Source organism: Alternaria alternata, assembly GCF_001642055.1.
Source record: "Alternaria alternata strain SRC1lrK2f unplaced genomic scaffold CC77scaffold_19, whole genome shotgun sequence".
NCBI classification, from domain to species: Eukaryota; Fungi; Ascomycota; class Dothideomycetes; order Pleosporales; family Pleosporaceae; genus Alternaria; species Alternaria alternata.
The window spans coordinates 777,043-804,811 of NW_017306208.1; the positions used below are offsets into that span (position 1 = coordinate 777,043).

General features: G+C 51.1%; 15 protein-coding genes across 15 annotated transcripts; 10 read left to right on the forward strand and 5 right to left on the reverse strand.

Moving 5' to 3' along the window:
- The first annotated feature begins 1,112 nt into the window (after positions 1-1,112).
- On the forward strand, positions 1,113-2,579 carry CC77DRAFT_288655 (aldehyde reductase). Its single transcript, XM_018531072.1, has one exon. The coding sequence runs from the start codon at positions 1,344-1,346 to the stop codon at positions 2,403-2,405; it is 1,062 nt and encodes a 353-aa protein (XP_018382791.1). The 5' UTR covers positions 1,113-1,343; the 3' UTR covers positions 2,406-2,579.
- Positions 2,579-4,590, reverse strand: CC77DRAFT_288625 (MFS general substrate transporter). The gene is made up of 5 exons (XM_018531071.1): positions 4,549-4,590; positions 4,223-4,488; positions 3,715-4,165; positions 3,353-3,650; positions 2,579-3,288 (listed from the first exon to the last, which is right to left on the reverse strand). Exons 2-5 carry the CDS (start codon positions 4,399-4,401, stop codon positions 2,753-2,755), a joined length of 1,464 nt encoding a protein of 487 aa, XP_018382792.1. The 5' UTR covers positions 4,402-4,488; positions 4,549-4,590; the 3' UTR covers positions 2,579-2,752.
- A 1,070-nt stretch (positions 4,591-5,660) lies between these two features.
- CC77DRAFT_1023502 (hypothetical protein) lies at positions 5,661-7,183 on the forward strand. Its single transcript, XM_018525675.1, has 4 exons — positions 5,661-6,030; positions 6,083-6,193; positions 6,250-6,491; positions 6,541-7,183. The coding sequence occupies exons 1-4, from the start codon at positions 5,872-5,874 to the stop codon at positions 7,169-7,171; spliced, it is 1,143 nt and encodes a 380-aa protein (XP_018382793.1). The 5' UTR covers positions 5,661-5,871; the 3' UTR covers positions 7,172-7,183.
- Positions 7,184-7,761: 578 nt separating this feature from the next.
- CC77DRAFT_942942 (salicylate 1-hydroxylase-like protein) lies at positions 7,762-9,098 on the forward strand (the record flags this gene model as incomplete). The annotated part of the gene is made up of 2 exons (XM_018534887.1): positions 7,762-8,494; positions 8,542-9,098. 2 exons carry the CDS (start codon positions 7,762-7,764, stop codon positions 9,096-9,098), a joined length of 1,290 nt encoding a protein of 429 aa, XP_018382794.1.
- A 30-nt stretch (positions 9,099-9,128) lies between these two features.
- Positions 9,129-10,493, reverse strand: CC77DRAFT_1075957 (RTA1 like protein; the record flags this gene model as incomplete). The annotated part of the gene is made up of 2 exons (XM_018529237.1): positions 9,824-10,493; positions 9,129-9,772 (listed from the first exon to the last, which is right to left on the reverse strand). The coding sequence occupies exons 1-2, from the start codon at positions 9,996-9,998 to the stop codon at positions 9,129-9,131; spliced, it is 819 nt and encodes a 272-aa protein (XP_018382795.1). The 5' UTR covers positions 9,999-10,493.
- A 183-nt stretch (positions 10,494-10,676) lies between these two features.
- CC77DRAFT_1033770 (hypothetical protein) lies at positions 10,677-12,026 on the forward strand (the record flags this gene model as incomplete). Its single annotated transcript, XM_018526826.1, has 2 exons — positions 10,677-10,757; positions 10,839-12,026. The coding sequence occupies 2 exons, from the start codon at positions 10,677-10,679 to the stop codon at positions 12,024-12,026; spliced, it is 1,269 nt and encodes a 422-aa protein (XP_018382796.1).
- Positions 12,027-12,258: 232 nt separating this feature from the next.
- On the forward strand, positions 12,259-13,937 carry CC77DRAFT_942547 (tannase and feruloyl esterase; the record flags this gene model as incomplete). Its single annotated transcript, XM_018534869.1, has 2 exons — positions 12,259-13,521; positions 13,608-13,937. The coding sequence occupies 2 exons, from the start codon at positions 12,259-12,261 to the stop codon at positions 13,935-13,937; spliced, it is 1,593 nt and encodes a 530-aa protein (XP_018382797.1).
- A 509-nt stretch (positions 13,938-14,446) lies between these two features.
- Positions 14,447-14,979, reverse strand: CC77DRAFT_288810 (hypothetical protein). The gene is made up of 2 exons (XM_018531074.1): positions 14,571-14,979; positions 14,447-14,516 (listed from the first exon to the last, which is right to left on the reverse strand). The coding sequence occupies exon 1, from the start codon at positions 14,841-14,843 to the stop codon at positions 14,604-14,606; it is 240 nt and encodes a 79-aa protein (XP_018382798.1). The 5' UTR covers positions 14,844-14,979; the 3' UTR covers positions 14,447-14,516; positions 14,571-14,603.
- Positions 14,980-16,162: 1,183 nt separating this feature from the next.
- Positions 16,163-17,561, forward strand: CC77DRAFT_288727 (hypothetical protein). The gene is made up of 2 exons (XM_018531073.1): positions 16,163-16,860; positions 17,295-17,561. The coding sequence occupies exons 1-2, from the start codon at positions 16,270-16,272 to the stop codon at positions 17,328-17,330; spliced, it is 627 nt and encodes a 208-aa protein (XP_018382799.1). The 5' UTR covers positions 16,163-16,269; the 3' UTR covers positions 17,331-17,561.
- Positions 17,562-17,934: 373 nt separating this feature from the next.
- On the forward strand, positions 17,935-19,119 carry CC77DRAFT_1033772 (hypothetical protein; the record flags this gene model as incomplete). Its single annotated transcript, XM_018526827.1, has 2 exons — positions 17,935-18,882; positions 18,928-19,119. 2 exons carry the CDS (start codon positions 17,935-17,937, stop codon positions 19,117-19,119), a joined length of 1,140 nt encoding a protein of 379 aa, XP_018382800.1.
- A 369-nt stretch (positions 19,120-19,488) lies between these two features.
- CC77DRAFT_1064618 (stress responsive A/B barrel domain-containing protein) lies at positions 19,489-19,957 on the forward strand (the record flags this gene model as incomplete). The annotated part of the gene is made up of 3 exons (XM_018528747.1): positions 19,489-19,507; positions 19,567-19,795; positions 19,846-19,957. The coding sequence occupies 3 exons, from the start codon at positions 19,489-19,491 to the stop codon at positions 19,955-19,957; spliced, it is 360 nt and encodes a 119-aa protein (XP_018382801.1).
- A 585-nt stretch (positions 19,958-20,542) lies between these two features.
- On the reverse strand, positions 20,543-21,375 carry CC77DRAFT_969960 (oxidoreductase ucpA; the record flags this gene model as incomplete). Its single annotated transcript, XM_018535803.1, has 1 exon — positions 20,543-21,375. One exon carries the CDS (start codon positions 21,373-21,375, stop codon positions 20,572-20,574), a length of 804 nt encoding a protein of 267 aa, XP_018382802.1. The 3' UTR covers positions 20,543-20,571.
- Positions 21,376-21,598: 223 nt separating this feature from the next.
- Positions 21,599-23,897, forward strand: CC77DRAFT_1097790 (dihydroxy-acid dehydratase; the record flags this gene model as incomplete). The annotated part of the gene is made up of 3 exons (XM_018529913.1): positions 21,599-21,814; positions 21,862-22,063; positions 22,121-23,897. 3 exons carry the CDS (start codon positions 21,599-21,601, stop codon positions 23,560-23,562), a joined length of 1,860 nt encoding a protein of 619 aa, XP_018382803.1. The 3' UTR covers positions 23,563-23,897.
- Positions 23,872-25,837, reverse strand: CC77DRAFT_1052887 (hypothetical protein; the record flags this gene model as incomplete). The annotated part of the gene is made up of 4 exons (XM_018527719.1): positions 25,751-25,837; positions 24,588-25,700; positions 23,913-24,539; positions 23,872-23,883 (listed from the first exon to the last, which is right to left on the reverse strand). Exons 1-4 carry the CDS (start codon positions 25,823-25,825, stop codon positions 23,872-23,874), a joined length of 1,827 nt encoding a protein of 608 aa, XP_018382804.1. The 5' UTR covers positions 25,826-25,837.
- Positions 25,838-25,998: 161 nt separating this feature from the next.
- Positions 25,999-27,468, forward strand: CC77DRAFT_969969 (putative malate/L-lactate dehydrogenase). The gene is made up of 3 exons (XM_018535804.1): positions 25,999-26,585; positions 26,650-26,765; positions 26,830-27,468. The coding sequence occupies exons 1-3, from the start codon at positions 26,106-26,108 to the stop codon at positions 27,314-27,316; spliced, it is 1,083 nt and encodes a 360-aa protein (XP_018382805.1). The 5' UTR covers positions 25,999-26,105; the 3' UTR covers positions 27,317-27,468.
- Positions 27,469-27,769: the final 301 nt, after the last annotated feature.

Below are 27,769 nucleotides of genomic sequence, written 5' to 3' on the forward strand. Positions count from 1 at the left end.
GATCGAGTGCGGCGACTTGCTCGTGTCGTATGATACTTCGTATCCGGCCGAACAGAGCGAATGCCTTGAGTGAGACGACACATACATATGAGATACAGTGTCTGTATGACGTGGGCGATGAACATCTGAAGAGCACCAGGTATGTGGAAACCTGCGAGCGTTGAGGTGTAGGTTTCCGATCGAATATGACTACTGCGCTGTACTAGAGCTCTCGCAGTCGCGGTTAGAAAGTAATCAAGCTTGAGGCGCAATGGCATAGTCAGCAAGGAGTCACAGAGCAGAGGCGCATACTCAGGTTACGGTTCTGCGAATACTGGCACAATGTGAAAATAGTGACGCGTGCGGGAACGTAGAAGCCATCTTAGTGCGTGTCGCAAGGGCGGTACCACTATTACTGGATGCTTCTAGAAAGTCTCTCATGAAATCCCTTACGCTTCCCATGCCGAGGTAATCGAGAAGTCGTACGGCGAAGAGACCGATCGTAGCATCGGGTTCACGCAAAGGGAACCGACAGACGTTGAGTCCTTTCATCGATGTCGTCGTAAACAAACAGGTTGTCGTGATTCAAAGCCGATTATTATCTCCCAACTTGGTAGTTGTGTCTGAGCATATGTGACGATGGTGTTGGTGCTGGTGCTGAGGGCGACGCGATGCCTGCCCAGCCGATGACGCATCGGATCAATGTAGCGCCGCTTCCCTTGGCAGGCACATCGGGATTCACAACCACATTCAGCACCTGTTCGCAGCCAACACTCCACTGCCATATCTCCCCGTTCTGCACCTCCTGAGTAGCAGCTTGCCATACGCTGACATATCAGCGATGTCGTGGTCGTCTGTGTGGGACGAATGTCGTTTCGTGCGCCCTACGACACGCGCAATGACACCGAGTGAGGTCTCTTCGTCCAAACCGTCTAGTCACACTGGTTCGTACATCACCTCATAGAGAGAAACCATGGCGACGTGAACACAAATTGATGGTATGCTGTTTGAGGCTCGGACGAAAAGTGCGCCGTGACAGGGATCATACTTTGCCTTGATCGACTCGCGGCCCTTCTATCGTTGCTAACCAGTTACTCTGTGCCGAGTCGCAACAAGCTTCGCACATCAGTAATCTTGACTAGGTTCGTACTAACACCACCATATGCCATTGCATTATGCTCCGAAGCGGGCAAACACCACGATCGGGTCAATATGGCATCCGACTGTAGAGTTATAAGTCGACATGATCGTCGATTGGTGAGAGCAATCATTCAGCAGCAACGACATCGCTACTTCAATTCTCACTCAATTATCAAGCTCCTCACCTTGCGATTCAGCAATCGCTCCAGACCATATCGACAGTCATGTTCAATCCAACGACCGCCCGTCTGCCTCAGGGTAGCACCATCTACATCACTGGTGTGACAGGATACATCGGCGCCTGGATCACGCAGTATGCTCTCGAACTTGGGTACAACGTCCGCGGCGCAGTTCGCTCTCTCGAGAAAGCAGCTTGGCTACAGGAGCATTTTAACTCCAAATTCGGGCCAGGGCGATACACCCAAGTCCTCCTCCCAGATTCATCTGACTTGAAGGCGTTCAAAGAGGGTATCAAGGGCGTTCAAGGTATTGCCCATGTCGCAGTCAATACCAACCGTTCTACCGAAGCCGAACCCTATATTCCCGACATGGTCAATGAAACCATCAACATCCTGAAGGCCGCTCAAGCAGAAGCATCAGTCAAAGCCGTTGTCTTCACTTCCACTGCTTTGGCTTCCTCAGCCTGGGGCGAAAAAGGTCATTTCAAGGAGTGGCAATACAATGAAGACTTCATCAAGTACGCCTACGATCCCAACTTTCAGCACCCTTCGAAGGGTTTCATCGTGTACGGTGCTGCCAAAGCAATGTCAGAGAAAGCAGCATGGAAGTACATGCAAGACGAAAAGCCGCACTTCACTTTCAACACTATTCTCCCAAATGCCAACTTTGGACCCTCGCTAGTTTACGAGAAGCAAGGACATGCTTCTACAGGAGGCTTTCCTAAAGCCGTCTTTGACGGTGATGAAGCCATTGTCAAGGGCGTGGTACCCATGTATCATATCGACGTTCGCGACGATGCGAGGCTGCATGTCGCTGCTCTCGTCGACCCGCAGACGGCTGGCAGACGGCTGTGGGGATATGGCGAGCCCTTTCATTGGAACATTGTACTCGGTATATTCCGCAAGCTTTGGCCTCAGAGAAAGTTCCTCGACGATGTTCCAGGCTTAGAGTTGGATGATAGTGTGCCGCCGACCGAGGGCGCACTTAAAGCGCTCAAGAATGTGTTCGATCAAGATGGTTGGACTTCGCTTGAGAATTCTCTGAAGGACGCTGGGCTAGATCGGGAACCACCAGCTGGGTCGCAGAAGATAGATATCTTCAATTAAAAGGAAGAAACCAGGGCGATGAGAGTGGTGAGCGTTGGCGGAGTAAGGCGATGTAGATCAAAGCGAGTCTGATCGCATGCGCGAAAGGATATCGTTGATCTACATCCCATCTCCTGTCTCAATTCACCGCTGTCTGTTTGGCTAGCTACAATGAATTATGTTTGTCATTTGGACTACTTTGTAACCTACTGAGGTACCCCTACTTCTTTGTGATAGTGAAAAAACTGATTTCTGACATTGGATGTCCCCATCTAAGGAATCGAGATCGCGACGTGTACGGGTGGTACGTTCAAATAAGCCTGGTTGCGGGATATCCTGTTCCTTGCAGCTGTGTAGCGCATTCCCAATTACAACGCAAAACGATAGTCTGGATGCTCATCACCCAGTTCCTTCATGCTTTGGTCAAGCACTTCTGGCATCTGCAACCTTGCTTCGTCGCGTCTCTTGTTCTCTTTCTTGCACCCAAACCAAGTAATCGTCGCAGCCACGACACCCATACACGCCAACCCAAGACCTGTGCTGAATCCGGTACGGAATCGAGGCGCCTCCTTAAATAAGAAGACGTTCGAGCTCACAAACGCTCCAGCAGTTCCAAAGTTGATAATGGCAGCAATAGCCACAGCACGTTTATACCCAGATCCGCAGTTCATTGACACCCAGATGATTGATATCGGCATCGCGAGATAGCAGCCGGAAGCAATGAAGAACATGCCCATGTATCGCACTTTTGGGTTCGTTGGATACACAATTTCTACAATCAAACCAGACGCGAGGACGGCCCAGCCTAGAACGTAGAAAAGGTAGCGGCGGTTCAACCACTCAGACATGTAGGCGAAGATGACGGAGAAGGCAGCGCCGACAAGATAAACAGGGATTGTATGGACTGTAAAGATGGAAGCTACGGGTCAGTGTATCTATCGTATAGATTTTCTGCAGTGGAAGCTCACCTTGTGCTTGGGTGGCTGTGTAGCCTAGTCCTTTGAGGATTGTGGGTTGGAAGTTGGCAAGCGAGTTTGCGTTCTCGGTGACGCCGAGATTCATTGCGACGCCCGCCCAAATCTTCCAATCTTTGAGAAAATGCAAGGCCTTCTTGAACGAAATCTCATCGTCAGATACGTGGCCGCTGTCGGCTTGGATACGTGCGAGCATGAGCGCTTTATCTTCCGGGGACAGGAAGGTGCAGTTCTCTGGGAAAGGAGGAACGACAGGCCAGCATGCCATGCTAACGAAGATCGTGACGCAGCCCTGTACAGATGAGGGAGATAAGTCAGTGAATATGTTCTATGTAACCTGTACAGTTGCAACTTACTTCGATGATGAAGATCCATCTCCAAGCTCCGTACCCAGCTGTTCCATCCATTTTCGCAATGAGCGATGAGAGGAACCCGTTGATCGCACCTGCAACGATGCCAGCCGTGCAGAAAAAGACGTAGCGAGTCAGATATTCACGCTTTGAGTAGTATGCGCCGATCAAGTATGCCGCTCCACTGATGTATGCAGATTCGGCGATACCCTCTAGCAAGCGACAGACTACAAGCTCCTCCCATCGTTTGACCAGTCCGCACCCGATGACCGTGATGCCCCAGCAGAACATCATCACACAGAGACTCTTCGGTCCGTACTTCTTGAAGGCGATCTGCAACGGCACGCCAGCGACTAGATACCCCAGGTTGAAGACCCACACGGCGATGTTGAAACGTTGGCCGATTAGGTTCAGCTCTTTCTCCATGCCTTGAATCTTTGCGTTGCCAATGTTGGCTCTTATAACCTGGGTGAGCATGGATCGTGAGACATTGGGGAGTCTGCATCAGACTTACCGGTCGATGAAGTTGACGAGATATAAGATCCAGAGCACTGGCAAGATCCGCATATCCAACTTTCTGATAAGTCGCCGTTCGGCAGCGCGATCAAAACCATGCTCCGTGGTTGAGCCCGTTGGAGATACCGGCACATCTTGGACGTACGCGCCTTTTTCGACGGAGTTGGAGTCTGCCATGCTGAAGATGGAGAAGCGAAGAAGGAGGAAGGAGATTAGTGTTGCTGCGCGGCAGTACAACGTCAAGTATCAGCACCAGGCTGGCTGCTATGCAGAGTGAGCAAGGACAAGGGACGATGCAGGATACACGATGGGTCACACACTTACGCCCGGTAACATATACTTCCTCGCGGCATCCGATACCGTCCTTCGAACGCTCTGACTGCCGGAGAAAATCCAAGTCGGGAGAAATAACCTCAGCAGCAATCCTGCTGTGTCTCGAAGCTTTCTGGCATCGCCTGATAATACGGCATATCGTTGAGAAGGATCGTCGGACCTTTTATGATCCTTCAGCATAATCACCTCGCGATTGAATGCCAATTGGCTGTCTAGCGAACCGACACATCGCACAAAAGAAGTTGCCGACATGGGGCGGGTTGCAGTGGGTGCGAGATTGGATGGAATTGGACCCTGCCGACATGATTCTGCGTCCATTTGTCCTTGGCGAAGAGATTATACGAACCATGGATCGTGGACCTATCGTTATATGAAGAACTTCGGCACGAGGCTTGTCTTGATGCTAGTGCTATGTAGGTGAATGAGCTAGCGTGTTCGGAATGAAAGCTCGATCCTCCCTGGGCAGGGGCGCCATCTTCCCCGCCGCAGCGGCCCGCAAAATCAGACGTCCCACAACGCTCCAGACCTCGCTTCGGTCTTATTTAGAATGGCAACACGCCCGGCGCAGAGACATTGTTGCGATAGCAGCACCGAGGGAGCGCTGCGCATGATGCATCAGTGTATTGAAGTTTGAGGATGTAGGGGACCGGGAGTTCACCAGGTGCTGGTAGGTAAGCATGGCGCAACTGATCGGCAGATTGGACGACCACAACAGCATCGTCGCATCGCCATGATCGATCTACGCAGATCGTTTTGCATTTAGCCACGATACGATATCTTTCCAGCACGGCAACAGGTGGACTGGAGCTAAGAGTGGCCAAGCCGTTACCAAACCGCCCTATCGCTCTGGCGAATTACCATACTCTTTCGAGTCGACGAATGGGATACGCCGATGTTCACCCATATACATGCGCAAGCGCGACGCATACGCCGTTCATCGCAAACCGCGGCTACGGCTTCTCGGGTGATCTTAGGCACAATCTCCGTTGCAGCTATCGCTTCATGAGAGGATCACCTGACTTGTGGCAGGTATACACACTCGTCGGGCTGCTGGTGTTCAGCTGCTTCGTAACCGGGCTTGGTAACACCCGCAAATGCCACCGAGAAGGATTCATAAGATTTACCATGAGACAAATGCAATACAAGAACGAGAGCGAGCGGATGACTGATCCGCACGGAATCGGCTTCTGAGGCTTGTCGCGTTCAGCCTCAATGAAAGACCGAGTGGAATCCAGTATAAGTATGCTCGTAAATTCGTAGCTTCGCGGTCGAATCTCCCTTGACCAGGTCGCTGGTTTCGCCGACGCAGGTGCCATGATCTTTTCTGCCTACGAAGGGCAACAAAAAGACTTGCAGTGGGTGACTGTGACGCTGACGGTCATCTCAACAGTGCTGTTGATCTGGCGCATCACAAACACAATCATAAGTAGAGGTTGGCTTGGTTTGGAAGATGTTTTCGTGATCATGGCGAATGTAAGTACGACACTGCCGAGAAACTGCAAGTGCTTATATCTTACCATTGTAGATTTGGCTCGTTCTACTGGCGGCGTTTATTTACCGGTCGACAACCTATGGATTCGGCACGCGCTTAGTCGATATCGCAAGGGATGGCGGGAATGCTACGGAAGCACTCAAGGTTAGGGGATTGATCGATCTCAACATCAGCTTGACATGCTAACGCCATCGTACTAGTCGTTCTGGCTCACACAGTCCTTCTACACGCTCACCAACGGCTTTAACAAGATGGCTTTCCTGGCTTTGTACTATCGTGTATTTGCTCTGAAGCGCTTTCGACAGGCATGCATTGTACTAGGGGTCATATCAGTTGGCTGGACTGTCTCATATGTCGTAGTCTGCATCTTCCAATGCACGCCGGTACCTCGCGTCTATAATCGAACGATACCGGGAACATGCATCAACTTCTTCTGGCACCGGTATGTTGCCCTTCAGTGTATGCGAAACTATCACTAACATTCCCTCAAGTTGGTCGAATGCTATCTTGAATCTCCTTACCGACCTCGCGATTTTCATACTTCCAATGCCCGTCATCTTCGGGTTGAACATGTCCAAAGGCTCGCGAATCGGTCTTATGGTCCTTTTTTCGATGGGCTTCTTCATCTGCCTAACAACCGCTCTCCGCATGTCCACGCTGCCCCTCTCACTTCGTACCCGCGAACCGACATGGCAATCTGCACCCACGAATCTTTGGAGTTTCATCGAGGCCGCGACTGGAGTGATAACCGCTTGCTTGTTAAGCCTACGTAAGAGCATCGGCGGGTTGTGGCCAAAGAGATGGCGAAGCAACAAAGGAACGAGTGAAGCATACCAGCACTACAGCGGATCCAATGGCATCGGGCTGGGGATATCGCGACCCCGCACCGGGAACGCACATCAGGATGCGTTCGCCATGGGAGCAATGCGTAGCGGTGCAAGGGGCAAGGTTGAGACTCTCGGCGACATTAGTCCGAGTGAGAGTCAAGAGCGCATCATCGAAGACTCCAAGCCGGGAGTGCATATCACATCGCAACCGCGACGCAGCAACAGCACTAAAAGCGAACATCTTGTATTGCGGGGTATTACTGTGACTCACGATGTAGAGGTTAGGAGAAATTAACACCGAGCCCAGACTTTCATGTCCGAAAGCTACCTGTATTGAAAGTTCGACGTGACACTTCCATGCGATTGCTTTTCTGAACTGCTGTACTCGTTAGCATAGTTGTGAGGTTTGAACCACTCTTCTGGTTTCTTCCAATACGCTCAAACTTGACCATAAACCTTTACACATTCCCCGCACTTGTTCTAGAAACCTCCGGGCGCTGTGGTAGTTTTCGATACGTATAGTGCTGCGCAGCCAGGATATCAGTTCTGGGTGTGAAATCGCTGAGCGCATCATTCTTCACACGGTTACAACCCAACGGCGGGGCTTTAGTACAGGCTCTGCCATGCAGCCGGACGTGTTCGACAAGCGCCAGGCTTTGGTATCGGAGCCGCGTGTCTGTGAGGTAAGCGTTCGCCCCACCAAGCGTGGGGCGCCTTGCATCTGTCAGTGCATGCTAAAACAGCCGAAAGGCCGCAAGAACAGCTGCAGGGTACTTGACGAGCAGCAAGTCGCATCACAAGTCTTTCGGTTACCACTGCTTCCAAACCTCGTACACTAAGCTATTACTACATCTCGAAACGCGAACCCTCATCAATTTTACCATCATGGCTGAGCGAAGCTCTCTAAGCATCGCGATAGTGGGCGGAGGTATCGCGGGCCTGACGCTGACCGTTGCGCTGCTCACAAAATGCCCGCACATAAAGGTCACACTGTATGAGTCTGCTGCGGCTTTTGGCGAGATCGGCGCTGGTGTTGGGTTCTCGCCCGTCATGGTCCGCACCATGGGTATGATCGACCCACGAATCGAGGCCGCCTTCATCAAGTGCAACAAAGGAAACGTCAACCCAGATCCACCGGTATGGTTCACAGCGAGGGTGGGAGACAAGAGGAAGAAGGGCGTTGAGCTAGGGGAAGAATCATTCACTATTCCAGCAAGAGAGGGACCGAATGGCGGAGTCCATCGTGCGCAATTTCTTGATGAGCTTGTCAAACTGGTTCCAGAAGGTGTTGCGCAGTTCAAGAAAAGGTTGCGTGATATCACAGAAGCAACTGATGGATCTGGAGATGCGATTCTCCATTTCGCCGACGGGTCTACTGCACAGCATAGTGCAGTACTGGGTTGCGACGGTATCAAGTCGCGCGTACGGCAAATTGTGCTAGACGATGTGCCGGAAGCGCAAGCAGTCTTCTCAGGAAAATACGCTTATCGTGGAATCTTTCCCATGACGAAGGCAATTGAGATCTTGGGCGAAGAGATACCGAAAATGCCGCAAATGTGGCTTGGCTACCATGCCCACATACTCACGTTTCCCATAGCAAATGGAACGCTGTTTAATGGTACGTCGACTCGGAAGTTACTATTGAGCTGGCTGACGCGCTTACAGTTGTCGCATTTGGGTCGCGACCCACTTGGGAGGATAAGAACTGGGTGGTGCAGACGTCTCGCGACGAGATGATGGAAGACTTCAAACACTTCATACCTGCCGCTCAAAAGATCATAGAGAATATGCAAAAGCCAGATATCTGGGCGCTGTTCTACCATCTTCCTGCGGCAACCTACTACACCACCAAGCCTTTGATCTGCCTTGTAGGTGACGCTGCACATGCCTCAACGCCTCAACAGGGGTCTGGAGCTGGCATGTGTATCGAGGATGTCCACGTTCTTAGCGAGCTGTTGTCGGCATGTCGTCAGAAAGAACAACTTACAAATGTGTTCCATGCGTACGATGCAGTCCGAAGACCGCGCAGTCAGAGACTAGTGGCGACAAGCAAGGAGGCTGGTAAGCTGTGGGAGTTTGAGGGAGAAGGTGTAGGTGATGATTTAGATGCTTTGCGAAACAATGCGCTATCGAGGATGGATTGGATTTGGGATCATGAGATATCGAAGGACCTTATGACAGCGAAACTTATGATGAAAGAAGGCCTGCCGAACACTCCGTAGTCTTGGAATGTCGCAACCAGATATAATCTACTATGCAGAAATGTTCTGCAGCTCGGTCTTCATATCAACCAGTATTGTTGGGTACCACAAGTAGTACAAGACGGTAACCGCGAACATTGGAACTGAATCGAAGATGTACATGGTCCATTCATGCCTCAGAAGATACCCGTCATTACCCATGGCGTACTCTACGACGCGAAAGACAGATCTGACCATGATGAGAGCGGAGACAATGAACAGCATGCGTAAACTCTCCCTCCAAGGAACATCGACGGTGTACGACTCAGGAGTAGGACGTTGGCGTATGCGGTTCCGAAAGATGACCCCTGTGACCGCGAATAGTGCAAACATGATCACTTGAATAAGTAGACCAGCGATCACGATGCCTTCTCCGAGCTTTGCATGCGTGCCGGTAACCATCAGGCCAGAAGCGCCTCCCTGAACCAGGATGGAGAGGACGTCACCCGTCACGAATATCTTCGTCAACTTCCGAGGCTTGATCACGGAAAGGTGGTCGGCTTGTATACTGCGAATGATGCGACTCAGACACATGTAGATTGATGCAGCGAAGAAAGCGGGGCCAAGGAGAATGAAGACGTTTTGTACAGCGAATGGCATGATTCTACCAGTCTTGCTGTGAGCGGACGCTCTTGCGCAGTAACCGGCGAACTCCACTACAATAAAAGTGTCAGCTCCATCACGAGAACCAGAGGGACGAAGCTTACGGAAGCCCCCAACCACAAACGGGGTGCAAAACCAGGTCTTGGTACGGAACATTCGCCACCAGATCAAACCGGTGGTAACCATGAAAAGTAGGATAAATATAACAGCGGCGGCCATCGAGGGGAGGTAGTTCCAAAGGTAGTAGCCTCCCTTGGTGGGCTCTACTCCATCGACCATCCTGGCTGATTGGGTGAAGGCGCCGGTGGGTATAATTCGTACGAGATTCTTCTGCGGGACAAGCTCGAAGCGGCTGGAGATGGTGAGGCGATGGAAGTCGATGGTAGATGGTATCTTGATCGAAACATTGTGAGGACTCAAGATCTTTGTACCTCTCGAGTTCGCTGTAGTTTCAGAACGTGCTGCGGTGAACGCAGCGCCAGATGTGGGTGAGAAAGCAGAATGTGATCCGCTATACTTGGGAATACGTCGTATTCTACCCCGAGTAGTCGTAGCCGAATTGTTGCGGTAAGAACATGAACTTCGCGCGCCAAAGGGAGGAGAGGGAGAGAAGGATGGGAGTAGAAGCTATCGTGAAACAGCTGCGGCAAGGGCGATACGTCGTATTGTCGAATACGACGTATAAACAGTGACGCACTAGTGCTTCATGCGGTGTTGCAGGGGTATTCGGCGAATGGAGGCGGACATGTGGAACATACAGCGTGGCCCACTTCCAGATTCCAAGCTCCGATTTGGGAGACACTAATCTAGTGCATCCTTAGTCAGCGTATCCGTATCTACCGCTGCATTCTTCTTGATCCAACACCCCTTCGCTACTATCCGTATCTCTGGCTCTGCGTATCTTTGTTTACTAGTTTCTTGTTACGCCAATCACAGTCGCCTGAGTCGAGTTTGGCCATGCGTCCACGGAACCCCTCACGGAGACCACACAGGAAGTCGCGACTTGGCTGTCAAGAATGTAAGCGACGCCACATCAAGGTAAGCGACCTGGCTGTTAGACGCTGGTACCTGTATCTGTCTCGACTTAATCTGAAGTGAAAAGCATACTGACTTCCGCAGTGTGATGAGGCACAACCGACATGCGAGAATTGTTCGCGGGATGATCGGACCTGCGCGTATCAAAAGCCACCCACTCGCCGTGCAGGGTCCGCTCAATCATCATGTACAATCTCCGATACTGCCCCAACAGAACCTTACATTGGAAGTCCCATGTCGCAAAGTGTGCCAATTCTAGGGGATCGTCACAGTAGTGCGTCAGCAGCAGTAACGCCGTCTGTCAACCAGGATTACCTGTCTCCACTACCGTTATCATTTCAAGCACAAGATCTGTCGCTCAATCTGCGCCATATGCAGTTGTTCAATCATTTCATCTTCGAGACCTTGCCAAGTCTCGAAGAAGCAGGCGCCATTGATCGAGAACAGGCACGAACCTTGATGCCGATCATATTATCTAAGCCATACGTTGTGTATCAGCTGCTAGCACTATCTGCTATGCATATGAGCTATCTACATGGGGCCGAATCAGGTCTTTATCGCGAGGAAGCAAGGACCTTCCAGACACTGGCGTTGAGCTCATTCAACGATGCACATTTCGAGGTCACGGCAGAGAATTGTGCCCCGTTGTTGATATTCTCTAGCTTCATTGGCTTGCATGAGCTTGGTGAAGTCGCCGTAATCGCGGACGCTAGCGCAGGCGAAATACTAGACAGGTTCATCACGTACATGAACCTGCATCGTGGGGTGCGCGCTGTTACATCGCAGTCCTGGCAATTCCTGAAACAGACCAGCATATCTTCCTATTTCGAACGCGCCGAGGATTCCATCAACCTAGCATCATCGTCCCACAATGAAATTGCTGAGGTTGTAGCCGATCGCCTGTCCAACTTGCTGGGCCAAGCGGACATGAGTGAGGAATCCCAATCAACCTGCCGCGCGGCTGTATCTCAGCTGCAGCTCGTGTACCAAACTGAAACAGTCCCTGATCAATCGCCTTCTTCCGGCTTGATCTGGATTTGGCCTATCAATTTGTCTAGCGACTTCACAAACCTCCTGTCCATGCGGAAGCCGGAAGCGCTAATCATCCTCGCCCATTACGCAGTCGTTCTGCACCGCCGGCGACGAATGTGGCTTGTCGGCAACGTCGGTAGAATTCTGATCGAGGAGATTTCCAGATTTCTGGGTTCCTTCTGGAAGCATTGGCTCGAGTGGCCGAACGAGATGCTAGCGCAGGCTCAGGGCAATACGTAGCCAATCAGCGCGATACGCCGTATGTCCTGATTCGCGATCATCTTTTCTGAGCATGGACCTGCAAGCACACTCAGAGGTCAAGTCGTGGATCGTGCTGAGGCTGTAGTAGCAAGATCAACTAATCCTCATCTCTTTATGCTACTTGACCGGAGAATAAAGCTTAATGTTTGGCCACTCTCACCTTCAATACTCCCTTCGTCCTGGCCTCTGTCACTCGTTCTTCTGCCATACGATGCACAACATCACCTCCCCATCTTCGGCCTGCGATGCCAGTTCCATACCCTACCCAACGGTTTTCGGTGCCACTATCCTCGACCTTACCGCTACGCCTGTCACAAACTATACGACCGAAGTCTCCGACCAGTTCTACTACAACCATCCATCCATTTCGGTACGCGGCATTGACTACTGCAACATTACCATTACATACACGCACGAAGGTCAGAACGACACCATCAACGTCGAGACATGGCTTCCAATGAAAGGATGGAATGGGCGACTTCAATCCGTGGGAGGGGGAGGTTACGTTGCTGGACGATTTCCACTATCGTATATGGCGATGAGCGGCGCGCTTGGAGAGGGATATGTGGCATCAACGACGGACGCTGGCCTGGGATTGAGCTATGTTCCGGATCCGTGGGCGTTGAACAGCCCAGGTAATGTTGACATGTATGCGCTCCAAAACTTGGCTGCCGTATCGCTCAACGACCAGTCGCTCATTGCAAAAGACGTCATCAACTCCTTCTACGGACAACCTGCTAAATATTCGTATTGGAGCGGATGCTCTCAAGGAGGCCGCCAAGGCTTCATGCTCGCACAGCGCTACCCTGAGGCTTACGACGGTATTGCTGCAGCAGCTCCAGCATTCAATTGGAACCAGTTCATCCCCGCAGCGGCATGGGCACAGGTGATGATGTCAATAATGAGGCAGTTTCCAACAAAATGCGAATTGGACTCCCTCACCGAAGCCGCTGTCGCTTCCTGCGACGCCCTCGATGGTGTGACTGACGGACTGATCAGCGACGTGGACAAGTGTTCTTTCAATCCGTTCACGATGATCGGTAGCGTGCGCAATTGCACTTCGACGGGCAAATCGGTCACCATCACCGAAGCAGCTGCAGTAATTGCAAACGCTACATGGGAAGGCCCGCGTGGTCCGAACGGCGAGTTCCTTTGGTACGGTGTTGACTATCAATCTCGGCTCACTGGCAGCCCTAATCCAACGGGTACTACCTCTGACTTAGGTTACGCGGCGACAACGTGCAATACGAATGGCACATGCACCGGAGCTCCAACTGGACTTGGTGAAGGATGGTTGCAGCTCTTCGTCAAGAAGGACCCCCAGTGGAACTATACGCTGATCAACTCGGTGGAGGAATACACACGCCTTTTCAAGTCTGCTATGCAGCAGTACGACTCTATCATCGGAAGCGCGGATCCAGATCTTTCAAACTACCGCAAAGCGGGCGGCAAGATCATTACCTATCACGGCCTGGTAAATCCCCCATCGAGCAATTCTTGCCCTTCGTCGTCTTTGACGAGTGTTGTACTCTTCCAAGCCTATGCTAACCTTCCTGTTAGGCCGACGGACTTATCCCACACAAAGGCACCACTGACTATTATAACCGTGTCACGAAGCTGGATCCCAACGTCGACGATTTCTTCCGCTACTTCCAGGTTCCTGGACTAGCGCATTGCTCTGGTGGATCGGGTGGACAGCCTACCTCCACGTTCCAGGCTCTTGTCGATTGGGTGGAAAAGGGTACCGTGCCGGATACAATTCCAATCAACTTCAATGACACGTCTGGAACACAGTACGACAGGTTCTTGTGCCCCTATCCGATGAAGACACGCCTTGTGTCGAAGGACGGCGATGTCACGAAGGCGCAGTCGTACGAGTGTGCTCCTTGAAACACAGCCTCATGCCCATGCAGGAGTGTTGCGTAACTTATGTTCTTGTTCTTGGGAAGGTTGTATTTGTCCGGACGAACAGGACATGTTCGTGTTTGGCGCAAGTGACGTAGCTTTTGGCAACGCGGTGGGGTTACTTTTGCATGCTGAATGTGTACTATGTATCTTCCGATCCTACAAGAGATCGTCTCTATAAAAATACGATGCTCGTGATCGATAAGAAGTCCTACTGGGGACATTCTACGAGCAGCGTGATGGTCGGAAGATTCCCCCTCAGTGCATAAACTTGAGACGTTGAGAATAATTCTCGACGCACCCCATGTTATCATATTGATGTACGAATCTTGATAATACACTTGTATGATTGTATTACTCTCCCATTCGTGCCAGTACGATGTCTTGTCCATCGCACTCCTGTTCTTCCCTAAGAATCAACTCTGGATCGTCTGAGGGCGATCTTCACAATCTTCAACTCTAGCTCTAATTTCAGGTTTTGATTTGCTGCTACTAACCACTGATACCACGACCTCTGAAGAGACAACCGCCTGCCAGCCTCGGTCTGCACTGTAGTTTCGGACCCTTCTTTCATGGAATGTTAGCCTGGATCAGAGGGAATTGTAGAGCACTACATACCTAACTGGTATTCTTTCGAACAGTAGCAAGCAGCTAGCACCTCCAAACATAAGTGCATTTGGTGCCTGGAGGACTGCACCATGTTCTTCCGTTGATACCTGTGCCAACATACTGTCCCGCTCTGCCATTACACACCTTCGGGTTGTTCGGATTGTTGAATGCTGTATCCACGTCGCAGACGTTGGCAGAATTGCAGCTACCACTTAGATTCCATACTTTTGTTGTAGCAAGAACCGTAGGCGCGAAGAAAACAACAAAAACATTAAGTTTCATTTTTCGATATATGTTTCAAGGAAGATTGTGGAGTTGGAAAGTAGATGTGACATGAACCTAGGTCGTAAATTCCATAGTTTAAATAGAGCGTTTGAGGACTTCCAAGATTCCTTAAGGTTACGCTAGAAATCTTACTTATAATGAATACTCTGTGGACCGAAGTCCGACCTCGAATGATCAAGAGCGATAGTGAGCTTGACAGGGAGTTGGACTTTATAGGCGGTGTGGTAGGGTGCATAATGGCTTCCGTGCAGTCTTGGTAAAGCTAAACTTTCAAGCTAGGTGCTCGAGCATATTTTGGGGATTTCGGAACCGTCTCCGAGCTCGACCATCGCGTTGAGAAAGTAGCTTGATAAGCAGGTTAAGGACGACGAGATGAACAAAAAGGATCGTGGTTTGGCAGGTTCCAGTGCGCCGATAATTTGAAAGACGAAGTTTGGGGAGTCTTGTCCCTGACTGCATGAAGGGCCAGGCCAGTGCACCTGTAAAGTATCTAGGGAAAGCAGCTATCCTGGAAAAGCGTGAAGCCATCGTTATCATAGTTCACCGTATGGTAAGGGGGTCCTGGGAAGCACTTCGACGGTTACCCTTGGAGCTACAGCATGGTAAGCAGTAGAAATATCGTAGTCTAAACGACATCGCCGGTCGCAACAGGGAGCGCGAGAAGCAGAAATCGCCCTGACATGGCAGCGGCACCAGTTAGGCCAGCGAAACCGATTCCAGGCTACTGTACCTCTTTAAACTCATTCAGAATTTCTCTTTGTACAAATGCGATGCCCATGATCAATACGAGATCCTATTGGAGACGCTTTACGAGCAGCATGATGGACGCAGGTTTCTCAGGCAGTCTGTAGACTTGAGACGTTGAGGGACATTCTTTTAGATTAAAATTAGCATTGTAGTCAAGCATAATACCCTCCACCCAATTCTGGCTTACCAGCTAGTCCAATGAGCAGTGGGTGCAGCTGTATGACTAGAAACGAATGTTGTTCCAGGTGACAACCACGCCGCATCAGCCTCGCGCGCATCGCCTACCTCTCCGCCTTGCCTCGAGCTGCACAAAGCGAGTTGCATGACAACGCAGGGGCGCAGCGCTATTCTTGAGTATGGAGATACCTGGTATATCATGCGCCGTTTGCCGCTTTTCTCGTGGAAAGATAATGATTCGCAGCTCACCAAGCTGTTCTGTCTCAACACCATGAAACGACCCATGTCTTGCCAGGTTGACAATCCTCCAGAGGAGTTACTTGGATATTGCGATCATGGCTGTGAAGAGGGAATGAAAGGTTGCCAATGGATATATCTTTGTGCAACTCGCACTGTTACGCCTTCAAACTCTACTACATCACGACTTTTATTGTGCTGATATCCCCACAATCAACGCACGTTTTCAAAGACTCCCTCAAAGACACTATTTTCTTGAACAATGCCTTCTTCAGTGCCCACCAACAGAGCCACTATCCCTGGCACGTCCAGATCCCAGCCCCGATGGGATCCCGAGGACGTGCTGAATCTATGTGTGGACGGCCTCTGCTTCGGGTATGCCCCGTCAAAGCGTCGCGAGTGTCACAAGCGGATCCGGCGTCATGACGTGTACTTCTTGGTTACCGAGATAGCAAAGAAACAGCCAGACCCGGAGCGAATTCGACCGGACCTTGTGAATCTCGCCAATCATGGGTTATGTTATCTACATCGACATACACAAGGCGAGGCGCTGGTAAACGAATGGACGAGCAATATCAGGGCAGCGTTCCCGGTCGAGCTTGATCGAACGCAAGGCCGGAGATCTGCAATGCAGAGTCAGCCGGCGACAGTGGCTTTCACGCCTGCCCAGCTTGAAGCAATACGCGCGCAGATCGAGCAGATCGTGCAACAGGTCAGGCAGGAATTAGGGCCTTCGAACAGTACCACTCCTCCTCGGTACCATGTAGCGAGTTCAGCCGCTGCTGAATCCGTCAACGCACCATCGGAGATCCCGCCAACACCTAGTACATCGTTGGGCCGGGCTGCGCGCAGCGCTGTCAACACCACACCCCGAGTCGCAACAGGGAGCGCGAGAAGCTCGAATCGTCCCGATATCGCAGCAGCACCAGTTGGGCGAACTGAAGCAATCTCAGGCAGAACGTCGTCGTTCAGCGCGACATCATTGCCAAATGTGTCGCAGGTCGTGCCACGCCCTTCGCCGCAGCGATGCCAACGCCCACATGCTCGCCGGTTGCCCTTCAACGAAGAGTGTCCCATCTGCTACGAAGGAGGCCCTCTCTCCGAATGCGATGCGTCCGAGATTGTATGGTGTCGATCAAGTTGCGGTCAGAGTGTGCACAAGAAATGCTTCGATGATTGGCGTGCGCAATGCGTTATCGACTGCAATCGACTCACGTGCGGCGTTTGTCGCAGCGATTGGGACGAACATTCTGGGTGTAATTCATGTGATGCTGTTCATGCGCGGAGGCAGGCGATCGAGGGGGATTGCGCGATTTGTCGTGATGTTTTGGCAGAGGATGGGTCGACGGCGGCGAGCGACGAGGGTTTGGTGTGGTGCAAGGACAGCTGCGGACAGAGCGTACATCAACAGTGCTTTGATGGCTGGAAGAGGCAATGCGTTGCTGATGGTAGAGCTGCGACATGTGTGTCATGCCGCGCATCCTGGAGTGAGGGGTGTGATTGCTAGGTGCAAGCTCTCGGTAAGTCGGGAAAGCCGGAAATAGATCGCCAATCGATGCGCAACACCACCTATTCACATCAACATCACGACAATACTACACTCAAAACGCGTCAAATTGTATACAGAAATAGCTTAAATTGATGCACTAAAGTCTATTACACTATGCCTAAGCGTATACGGATTACCACCCCTCCACCCGAGCTAGCGAAGGCGTCAAGTACGTCACAGCTAGAGACACCCAAGCGAGCTGCCATATACGCTGTGCAGCTGTATTGCCAACAACACGAGTTACCATGCAGTTTTGAGCGTATTTCCACTGTATTTGGCATACCTAAGAGTACTGTAGGTGAAGTACTTGCATCAGGGAGATGCCGGAGGCTTCAAAACTCGGATTCAATCGAAACCCGGGGAGCCAACCCACAAATCATGCGAACGAGGAAGAGAGCGCTTGAAGAAGTCAGTCCCAACGAATCGCCTGAACCAAAGCTAGCGAAAAGACTCACACGCGACCGAGAAAATGCGTCTGTACGACTAGAGTCCGTGGTTCTACAACATGCTGACCCTTTCTCGCTCAAGGAGGTGTTAACGCTACAGCTAAAGTATGTAACGTACGCTAAACCATCGTACAGCTTCGACCTGGAAGATATTAAGACAGGAAAGCATATCCAAACGGCCGCCAGATATAAGGAGCGATATGATGGCAAGCCGGCCGAGAAATTCCCGAATTGGCCCTACGTAATATCCCAAGCTACAGCAGAGCTCGTCAAGAAGTATAGCCTCGAATCTATCAAGCGTGACGAGGATAGTTTCGACATGGTGGTCTCGAACGACTTTACTGGATATGGGTTGCAGGAGGTTATAGAGAACCAGCTCACAGCCATCAACTCACTCATGGCTAAGCGACACGTTTCGGCCGATGAGCTTGCTGTTGGCCTCTGGGTACGCTTGTCAGCTTTCGCCCACTGGACTCAATCGCAACAACTAGCGCCTTGGTTCATGATGGATGATGGTCAGCGCTGGCAGGACACTGTCGCAATGATTGGTATCGCAATTTTAGCCACGCTAAACGCTCTCGATCGGGCAAAGCTACTCATGGAGCACTCCCCGGTCAGGGACCTGGGTCTGGTTCTCGCACTTCTTGGAGACTTCATTTGCGATTGTCTGGATCAAGCCACGACCATCCCATATCTATCATCGAACCCTAGAGAAATCTGCTGGCCGTATAAGATTGTCTCCTACGCCAAGGCCAACGGTATCAAGATCAAAGGCGTTCGGGGCATCGAAGAGAGATTCGTACAAAAGTTCGATGACGTGGATGAGGCGAACTATTGGAAGAGAAAAGAGTGTGTTGATCGCTGGGGCTGGGGTACAAAGGTAGGTGATATATTGTCCCAAATAACGTTGCCTAACGACCTGAAGTGGAGAATTCTCTGTCAAGCGTACGGCGAACCACGTCACATCTTCCATTCGGGTCCACCACTTGGAGGAAATTACTTTGATATCACACGCTGGCCCGCTGCTGAGAGGAAGAAGTACCACTTCGAGAACAAAGACCCTCTTGAGCCCGGAAACTCCCTATTGCTGTGTTTGGAAAGTAGCCTTGGGCTATGAACCTCGCCATGTGTTGATATTGCCCAAAGACAGGTTTATCCTACCGTACACTACGGCGCTTAGGTCCATGTATTACGCGATCGCGTTACTTCAGCTGGTAGTAGATACGCCGAACGCTTTGGTATCGTTCCGAAGATTGATTAGTCTGTGTGAGGTGGATTTGAGCCTGCGGAGAAACTCCGCTATGACTCCGCCAATCTCCGCGAACCCACAATGGGCTCTCGGGATGCGTGCGCACCGATTCTCAACCTCAAAATCTTTCGTTGTGACCGTCAGCCGCATCATCTTGACGAAGCTTTGCTACAATCGATTCAATACACTCGCTTCCTTCTACAATCACTTACACCACCTTTTCAAGAGCCTACCACAATGACAGTGGTACATATTGGTGAGTCCAACCTGCATTCACGCACTCAACATCATCCGAACATCGCTGAAGTATGGTAGTTCTTTTCAAATTCAAGCCGACTGTTTCGTTGGCACACAAGAACGCCTTCGTTACACAACTCAAGGCGCTCAAGAAGCTTCCCTGCGTCCTGGATAATCGATTGATCGTCGGGGGGCCGTCTATAACTGAACCTATCGAGCGAAGCAAGGGCTATGAGTTCGCGTTGTTAAGCTTTCATCAAGACCGCAAAGCTTTAGAAGAGTATCAGGCAAGCTCAGAGCATAAGCGGTATGAAGTATGAACAGCACAGACACGTACATATACTGACGGCAGCATAGAGTTACTAGTGAATATCTGTGGCCATATAAGGAGGACATTACTCGGTTTGACTTTGAGGTTGCCGAAGATGATGAGTATATGTGTCGGTTTGTCACGAAAGGCTTGATGTAAGAAGATAGCAGCTCTTAGTCCAGGTAGGGTAGTTTTCTTACCGAGCTGAGCGCTCTACACAAGCAGAACTGCTGTCACGAATTACTACGCGCGCGTGCTCTAGGCGCTTACTAGGCGCGTGAATCATAGCTACGTACAATACCTAGTTCAATACAAGTCGTCGCATAAGGAAACAGAGGCAGAAAATAAACGCGGTGAAAAACTGTGAAAACAACCCGTGCATGTAGCCCAGAGCTTAGCTGCTCACACAGCTGAGCAGTCACGACTGGGTTCTCGACAAGGACCTCTCGCCTGTGAGGTTGTTCAGGCGTCAAGAGATCCATGGTAGGTACTGTGACAACTGCCCTCAGTCGGCTGCTTCGCGTTTCCTTATCCACATCTTCGCGAGAGCGACATTACATCGAGACAGCTATAAGATCGTTGTACATAGGGCTACAATAAGGCCTTGCGAACGCGGTATAAGAGAAAAAGAATTTGGTAAATCATGCAATTTAGTTGCTGCAGAGCTGTCGTTCCTGTCGGGTCTCTCCAGAAGATGACAGCGTGGAAACCAGCTTTTGTACAACGATTTTCTTCATTGAATGACAATATCTACCAAAGTTACGAAGAACGGTCTAAACTTTACCAGTACTTGAGGTAATGCCTCCATCCACCACAATCTTTTGTCCAGTGACATAGCTCGCTTCGTCCGAGACCAAAAAGAGCGCCGCATTTGCAACATCCCAAGCATCGCCCATTCTGCCCATTGGTACCTGCTTGTTCCTTGTTGCTTTGAGTTGCTTGTAATCTTTCCCATATCTAGCTGCCATGCTCTTCGTGTACGGTGTGTCCATAAGCCCCGGTACGACTGTGTTCAATCGTACACCCTTGTCAGCATACATGACTGCCGTGGCTTTCACAAACTGCAATATCGCAGCCTTGGTGGTGTTATATGCAATTTGCGGCTTTCCTATATATCGCATACCGGCGACACTAGAGATACAGACAATTGCGCCACCGGAGGTTTGCCCTTCCATGATGGGAAGGACGTGGTGGCAGGCCAGATATACACTCCGGAGATTGAGATCCATCTGCGAATCCCATACGGATTCTTCCATGGTCGCCGGACATCCAGGCTGTGAGGCGCCCACGTTCGTCAGGAGGATGTCGATGCGACCATGTTTGGCAACGCAGGCTTCGACAAGATGCTTCACCGATCCCGATTCGGTCGCTTGAGTGACTTCGACATGGCACACACCACCTTCTTGCTCAATCGTTCGTTGGGTTCTCTGTGTGGACTCGATGGTGCGGTTCCCGCCGAAGATAATAGCTCCTTGACGAGCGAAAAGAACGGCGCAGGCTGCACCGATACCCCAGCCCTCATCTCCCGATTGCCCAAGACCAATAACTAGAGCTATCTTTCCTTTCAGATCGTGCATAGTGGCGTGTTTTGGTGGTGTTATTCTCGCTGGATGGCATGACGCCCTACTGACTTCTTGTACGAGCGCAGCGGGCTCGGTCCGCAGTTTGTGAAGCGGACGATGTCCGCTGGGGACTTCTCTGCGGACTTCGCCCGCAAGCATGACTTACGTCCACAACACAAATAGACGTGTTCAGACAGGTTTTCTGAGCCAGTCTATCCAACGAAAACCCAGATGCATCATGTCTGCAAATCAGAGCGCCACTACGTCTGATTACGACCTCGACATTCCTATACCAGCATCGGCAAGCGGTCTTCGTCAAGGTCTGACATCCTATGGAGATGCTCACTTTTCTTTGTTCTTGCGCAAAGTTTTCATCAAAGCCCTTGGATATAGTGAGGATGCACTGTCTCGGCCAATCATCGGTATCGTCAACACATACAGCAGCTTCAATCCTGTAGGTGTGCATCCGTTCCGCTCTGGCCAAGGTAACTGATAAGTTAGTGTCATGCCAACATCCCTCAATTGATCGAAGCTGTCAAGCGAGGGGTGCAGCTTAATGGAGGTCTCGCCATCGACTTTCCCACCATTAGTCTTCACGAGAGTTTTGCGAGTCCAACAAGCATGTTCCTCCGAAACTTGATGAGCATGGACACTGAGGAGATGATCAGAGCACAGCCATGCGATGCTGTGGTACTTATTGGAGGTTTTTGCCCCGACGGAAGTTGTTCCTGTAGGAACGAGATGACTGACTAGTGCAAAGGCTGCGATAAGACGACTCCCGCACAGTTGATGGGTGGTATCTCTGCGAACAAACCGATCGTTCACCTTGTCACCGGCCCCATGATGCCAGGAAGCTATAAAGGCGCTAGGATTGGCGCATGCACGGATTGCAGAAATAACTGGGCTAAATTTCGTGCTGGCACAATTGACGTTGAAGACATCTCAGCCATCAACGACGAGCTCGCACCAACGGTAACTAAGACTAAGGTGTCATCAAATCGAACTCTAAATAACATTTTGAAGGCAGGCACTTGCGGCGTCATGGGGACAGCGAGCACCATGGCCTGCATTCTCGTGGCTCTTGGCATGATGCCATTCAAAGGTGCTACTGCTCCAGCTGTCTCGTCGGCGCGTCTGCGAATTGCTGAAGAAAGTGGGAAGCTCGCTGTGGACGCGGCAGCGACAAGGCGAGTCCCACAGGCTCTTCTATCGCGCGAATCGTTTCTCAACGCTATGACCGTCCTACAGGCTATAGGAGGCTCGACAAATGCTGTTGTCCACTTGATGGCAATAATTGGTCGTCATCCGACAGTCGCAGGTACTATCGATTTGAGCACGTTTGACGATATAGGACGCCGAACCCCGCTACTGGTTGACCTCAAACCAAGCGGGAAGAACTATATGACCGATTTTCACAACTCGGGAGGTATGCTAGCATTGTTGCACGCACTAAAGCCCTTGTTGTACCTGGACGTAATGACGGTCTCCGGTAAGAGTCTCGGGGAGGAAATCGACTCTGCACCGTATGCACGAGTACCTCGAAGCAGTCCTACGAATTGTCTGCATTCTCTAGCCGATCCGCTTTACCCAGCATCGTCCCTAGTTGTTCTCCGTGGCAACTTAGCCCCTGGTGGTGCGGTGATGAAGGCCAGTGCTTCCAAGGACCGAACGCTGCTGCAACACAGCGGCCGAGCTGTAGTATTTGCGAACTCTGCAGACTTAGCAGCGAGAATTGATGATCCTGAGCTAGACGTCGATGCAGACAGCGTTCTTGTCCTCCAGAACATTGGACCTGTAGGAAATCCAGGGATGCCGGAAGCAGGCTTGATACCCATTCCACGCAAGCTCAGTGAGAAGGGAGTTGAAGACATGCTACGCCTTTCCGACGGACGGATGAGTGGTACTGCTGGGGGTACAATCGTTTTGCATATATCTCCGGAGTCTTCGAATCCCGACTCTGTGCTGGGTGTTGTTCAGAACGGCGACATGATCGAATGCGATGTTGAAAAGAGGTTGTTGCATCTTCGCGTTTCCGATGAGGAAATCGAACAGCGCATTGCGTCGAGGAAATTGAAGCTGGAGGCGACTGTGACAGCATCTGCAACCCAAACAAGAGGCTACCGTGGTCTGTACATGCGAACGGTGAATCAAGCGCAACAGGGAGCTGACTTCGATTTCTTGACAGCAGCGGGTCCTACGTAGGCGCTCCCTACAAGGCATTAATAGAAACTCTGACCCGAAGGGATGAAATCATCGAATAAGTTTCTCATCATATCGTCAATATTGACCGTGTCCCCGAATAGCTCTTGATGTTGCTGCAATTCAGAGAAGGAGCCGAGATCGAGCTGCATGTCTGAGAAAAGATTGGTATGCTGAGCCAGACCTGACATGGTGCAATCATTCTCTGCACCGTCCATCAATTGATTCACCTGGATATCATCTCCAACATTGACTGGTAGAGATTGAACATTTGATTCGGCCTGGTCCATCGCCTGTCTCTGAGTAGAGGCTTCACGACTTTGCCTAAGCAAGCGAATCGTCGATTTGCCTACATCTTCCAAGATATCCCGTGCACGTTTAGCACCAGACCAATGCTCGCCGGTCGCGCTGAGAATGCTGAGACTGACGCTCATATCTTCCATCAGGTCCTCAGGGTTCACCTTTTGCGCGATCTCTCGCACTGCCCTAGTGCAATAGAGAGCTGTTATCGTGCTATATACCACGCCGTGTAAAGTGATCCAGTCATATACCATAAGGTCGCTCTTGTAGAGCTGTTCATACAGCCGCAAAGATTGACGCGCCACTGCGTGGCAGGCTGTCAAGACAGCACCGGCAGGGCTGGGAATTGCTGGACTTGGTCTGAGAAGGAGCATCTTGACAGAGAAACAACGAAGTTGACATATCAGCGTGATGTAGTCGTTTGGTGGTTGTATCTGCGGGACTGAAGCAAGCCAATCATCTAATTGCTGCATCATACCACTCTGCCATGCTGACACATCGCGTATCGCTGGATAAGCGTACGTGGGCACGTCACGCACGACGCTGTTGGCGACATACTTGATCTCCGAGTTTAGCTTTGCGAGCTTGAAAAGGTGGATCGAGACGGCCATGCTGTGACTTCGGCCGTTGGCATGATCTGGCTGTGTAGCCAATTCGGCATCGGTTGGAAGTTGCGGCAGCTTAGCCAGTTAGCATCTAGCCTGGGTTGACCCAAGGGTTAGACTTACCCGTAGTTCGCAGGCTTCATCGCGCAAGCCGATTGGACGGCCCATCATGCTTGCAATGGTTCTGTCGATGGTGAATACAGTCCAGAAGATGCGGGTTCGCATGTCCTGCTCATGTTTTGAGATGCCCGCTGAGATTGCGACATGCCTTTGCAAGCCAAGGTCTATGACGGCCGCCAGGCATTGATAGTTCAAACTCCATACGTTGAGCTGCATGTGTGGGCTATACATTGTGAATAAAAGTAGTAGTAGCATGCATTGCAGACCTTCGATGGAAGTCCCAAGGCGGATACGGTCGAGATATCGCAGGGCTGAAAGACAGTATGACTCTCCAGGAATGTGTCGCTTTGTCCTCCAATTCAATACTTTCGCCGAGATCGCAAGCACCATGTAAGTCTGGAAGTAAACGGAGCCATCATCGTTGCCGACAAAGTCGACAGGTGCGCCGTTGCGATAAATTTGATCAAGGGCTGCACGAAAGGACTCTTCGTGTAGAAATGGGTATTGGGGCTGAATTGTTTCAAAATAGACTTGTGCTAGCTGAACAGAAACATGTTGGGATGGTAGTAGTAGAGGTCCTTGTGCGGCACTGACAAGTTCGTCTATGCTGGATTGAGTCGTGGTGAGCGGTCGGCTGCTTATACTGGGCGCCAGGTCGCCAGTCCTCCGGGAATTTGCGAGCAACAGACGGGCAAGGAAGTAGCCACTTGACGGTCCGATATATTTTTGATCTGCATTGAAGCCGATCGATATCATTCCGATCTCATGGGCACGTTGATCCAGTGTATTGGTTGGTACAGGAGCAAGGTCTGGCACCGAATCGTCTTGACACTCTCGACGCGATGCCGAACCGGGGCTTTCCGTCGTGACACGCTCTTCGACGTTAGACTGTTCAAGGTCATCTCGGGATGGCGTGGTCGATAGATCAACGTCTGGAAGGCGTTCGCGGATGATGGATTCCAGCCACGTGACGCGCCTTCGCAGTTTATTGACAAGCCCACGGCCAGGCGCATTGCTGAGATCGGCGGGTCCACTACGTAATCGAACGCTGTCGCCGTCTATACATTCCGCGACAGCTTTCCTGCAGTTGCCACATGTTGGGTATTGCCCATCGCACTGCGCCACGATGATTAGTTGGATCAACTTGAAGGCGCAGTTGCACCTACGCGTATCTTGCGGCGCTGGCACCGCGCACATGCAAGACGCAGGTGTAGGTTTCGGCGACTTTCGTTGCTGGTCATTCTCTGTCTACGTGTAAGGGCGGAGGGATGTTGTGATGAAGAGGCAGAGCCGCCGACGGGGGCGCTCCGCTAAAAAGAAAAAGCGGAGCGGACTGCGTCCGCCACCTGTCACGGGCTTACCCGCCACGCTAGCTCAAACATAAATACAGCGCAGTCCGGCGAATGTGGCCATTGAGCACGACGACGTTTTCCAGAGCCACTGCATGACTTGGAGCTCTTCCAAAACTCCTTCTGGTTTCCTATACTTCGTTGACTGGCAGTCTCCGTTTTCACCGACAATATGGCGAATCCATTTGCAGCCGATAAGAAGCACTATGTTGACGCAAGCGTAGCTCAAACGTTTGTGGAAACCGTCTTAACAGCAAATGGGGTTGCACCGATCAATGCATCCATAGTCGCTCGCTGTCTCATCGCTGCAGACCTTCGCGGGGTTGACACCCATGGGATAAATAGGATTCCCTCATATATGGAGCGAATCCGACAAGGCGTTCTGGATGCTTCTGCGACACCAGGATTAAAGCAAATCACACCCGCTGTAGCACAGATCGATGCCAGAAACGGATTTGGTTTTGTGGCGGTAGACCTTGGTATGGCTGCAGCGATCGAATCAGCAAAAGTCTTTGGAATCGGCATGGCTAGCATCAAAAATTCGAATCACTTCGGGATGGCCGCATGGGTCGTGCAGAAAGCCCTCGATTCTGATATGATGAGCTTGGTGTTTACGAATTCCAGTCCTGCATTACCGGCGTGGGGCGGCAAGGTAAGTTATGACTGTAAAAAATGCGGGTGAGACATACACTGACTTCGTGTCTTCACATCTGTAGAGCATGCTACTAGGCGTGTCACCCCTAGCGTGCGGTGCACCAGGGAAAGAAAAGCCGTTCATCCTTGATATGGCGCCATCCATTGCTGCACGCGGAAAGATCTACAAAGCGAAGAGGTGAGTTATGGCTGCGCGAAATGCATGCGACACATACACTGACTTCATATCTTCGCATCTGCAGGAGAGGCGAACAAATACCCGCTGACTGGGCGCTCGACAAGAATGGCAAGCCAACAACAGACCCCGCCGCTGCCCTTGATGGCGGGGTCATGCTACCCATGGGTGGACCGAAAGGATCTGGATTAGCAGTTATGATGGATGTATTCTCTGGCGTTCTCTCAGGGTCAGCCTTCGCTGGGCACGTAGCCGGCCCATATGACGCCTCGAAACCTTCGAACGTTGGTCATTTTCTTGTTGCTATCAAGCCTGACTTGTTCATGAGCCTCGAAGAATTTAGAGAGAGAATGCAGTACCTCTACAACAGGGTTGTTAGCGCTGAAAAGGCGGACGGCGTCGATCACATTTACTTCCCTGGAGAGCTTGAGCAACTGCAACAACAAGCACGAGAGGCGACGGGCATACCCTTAGTTCAGGCTGAGATAGATGCTTTGAATGCTGAGGCAGACAAAGTGGGTGTAGAGCATCTCGAAATCCGGCCAAATCCATGAACAGGCTGGTGAATGGGTTTCATGTACGCTATCCTAGAGCCCTCGCTCGTTCATTTTGGACCATGCCAATTTACAGAGCAAGTCCCGTTCATCATGACTGGAGACAAACTTAGACTCTCAAACCCAGAGGATTTCAACTTCCCAACTGGTTCATGATCGGATCATGGTGTATGTGTCACCCAGCCGATCACTCTTGCAAGCATTAGATTGGTATGTCACCTCCAAACATGCCCCTATGTCAAGACATGCAAGCAGAGCAGAGTCGCGATGCTAACTGCAGTCCTGATCGACATCCAGTGATACGCCTCCATCAAACACAGCCGCCATGTCTTCGGCTTATGCGGCGAATGCTGGAAGTCGAAGACCACCAGCAGCGTGACATGGAAGGCTCTTGCATATATCGGCGTGACTGTGAACACCTGCGAGACATCAAGCCAATCCTTCGACACCCAT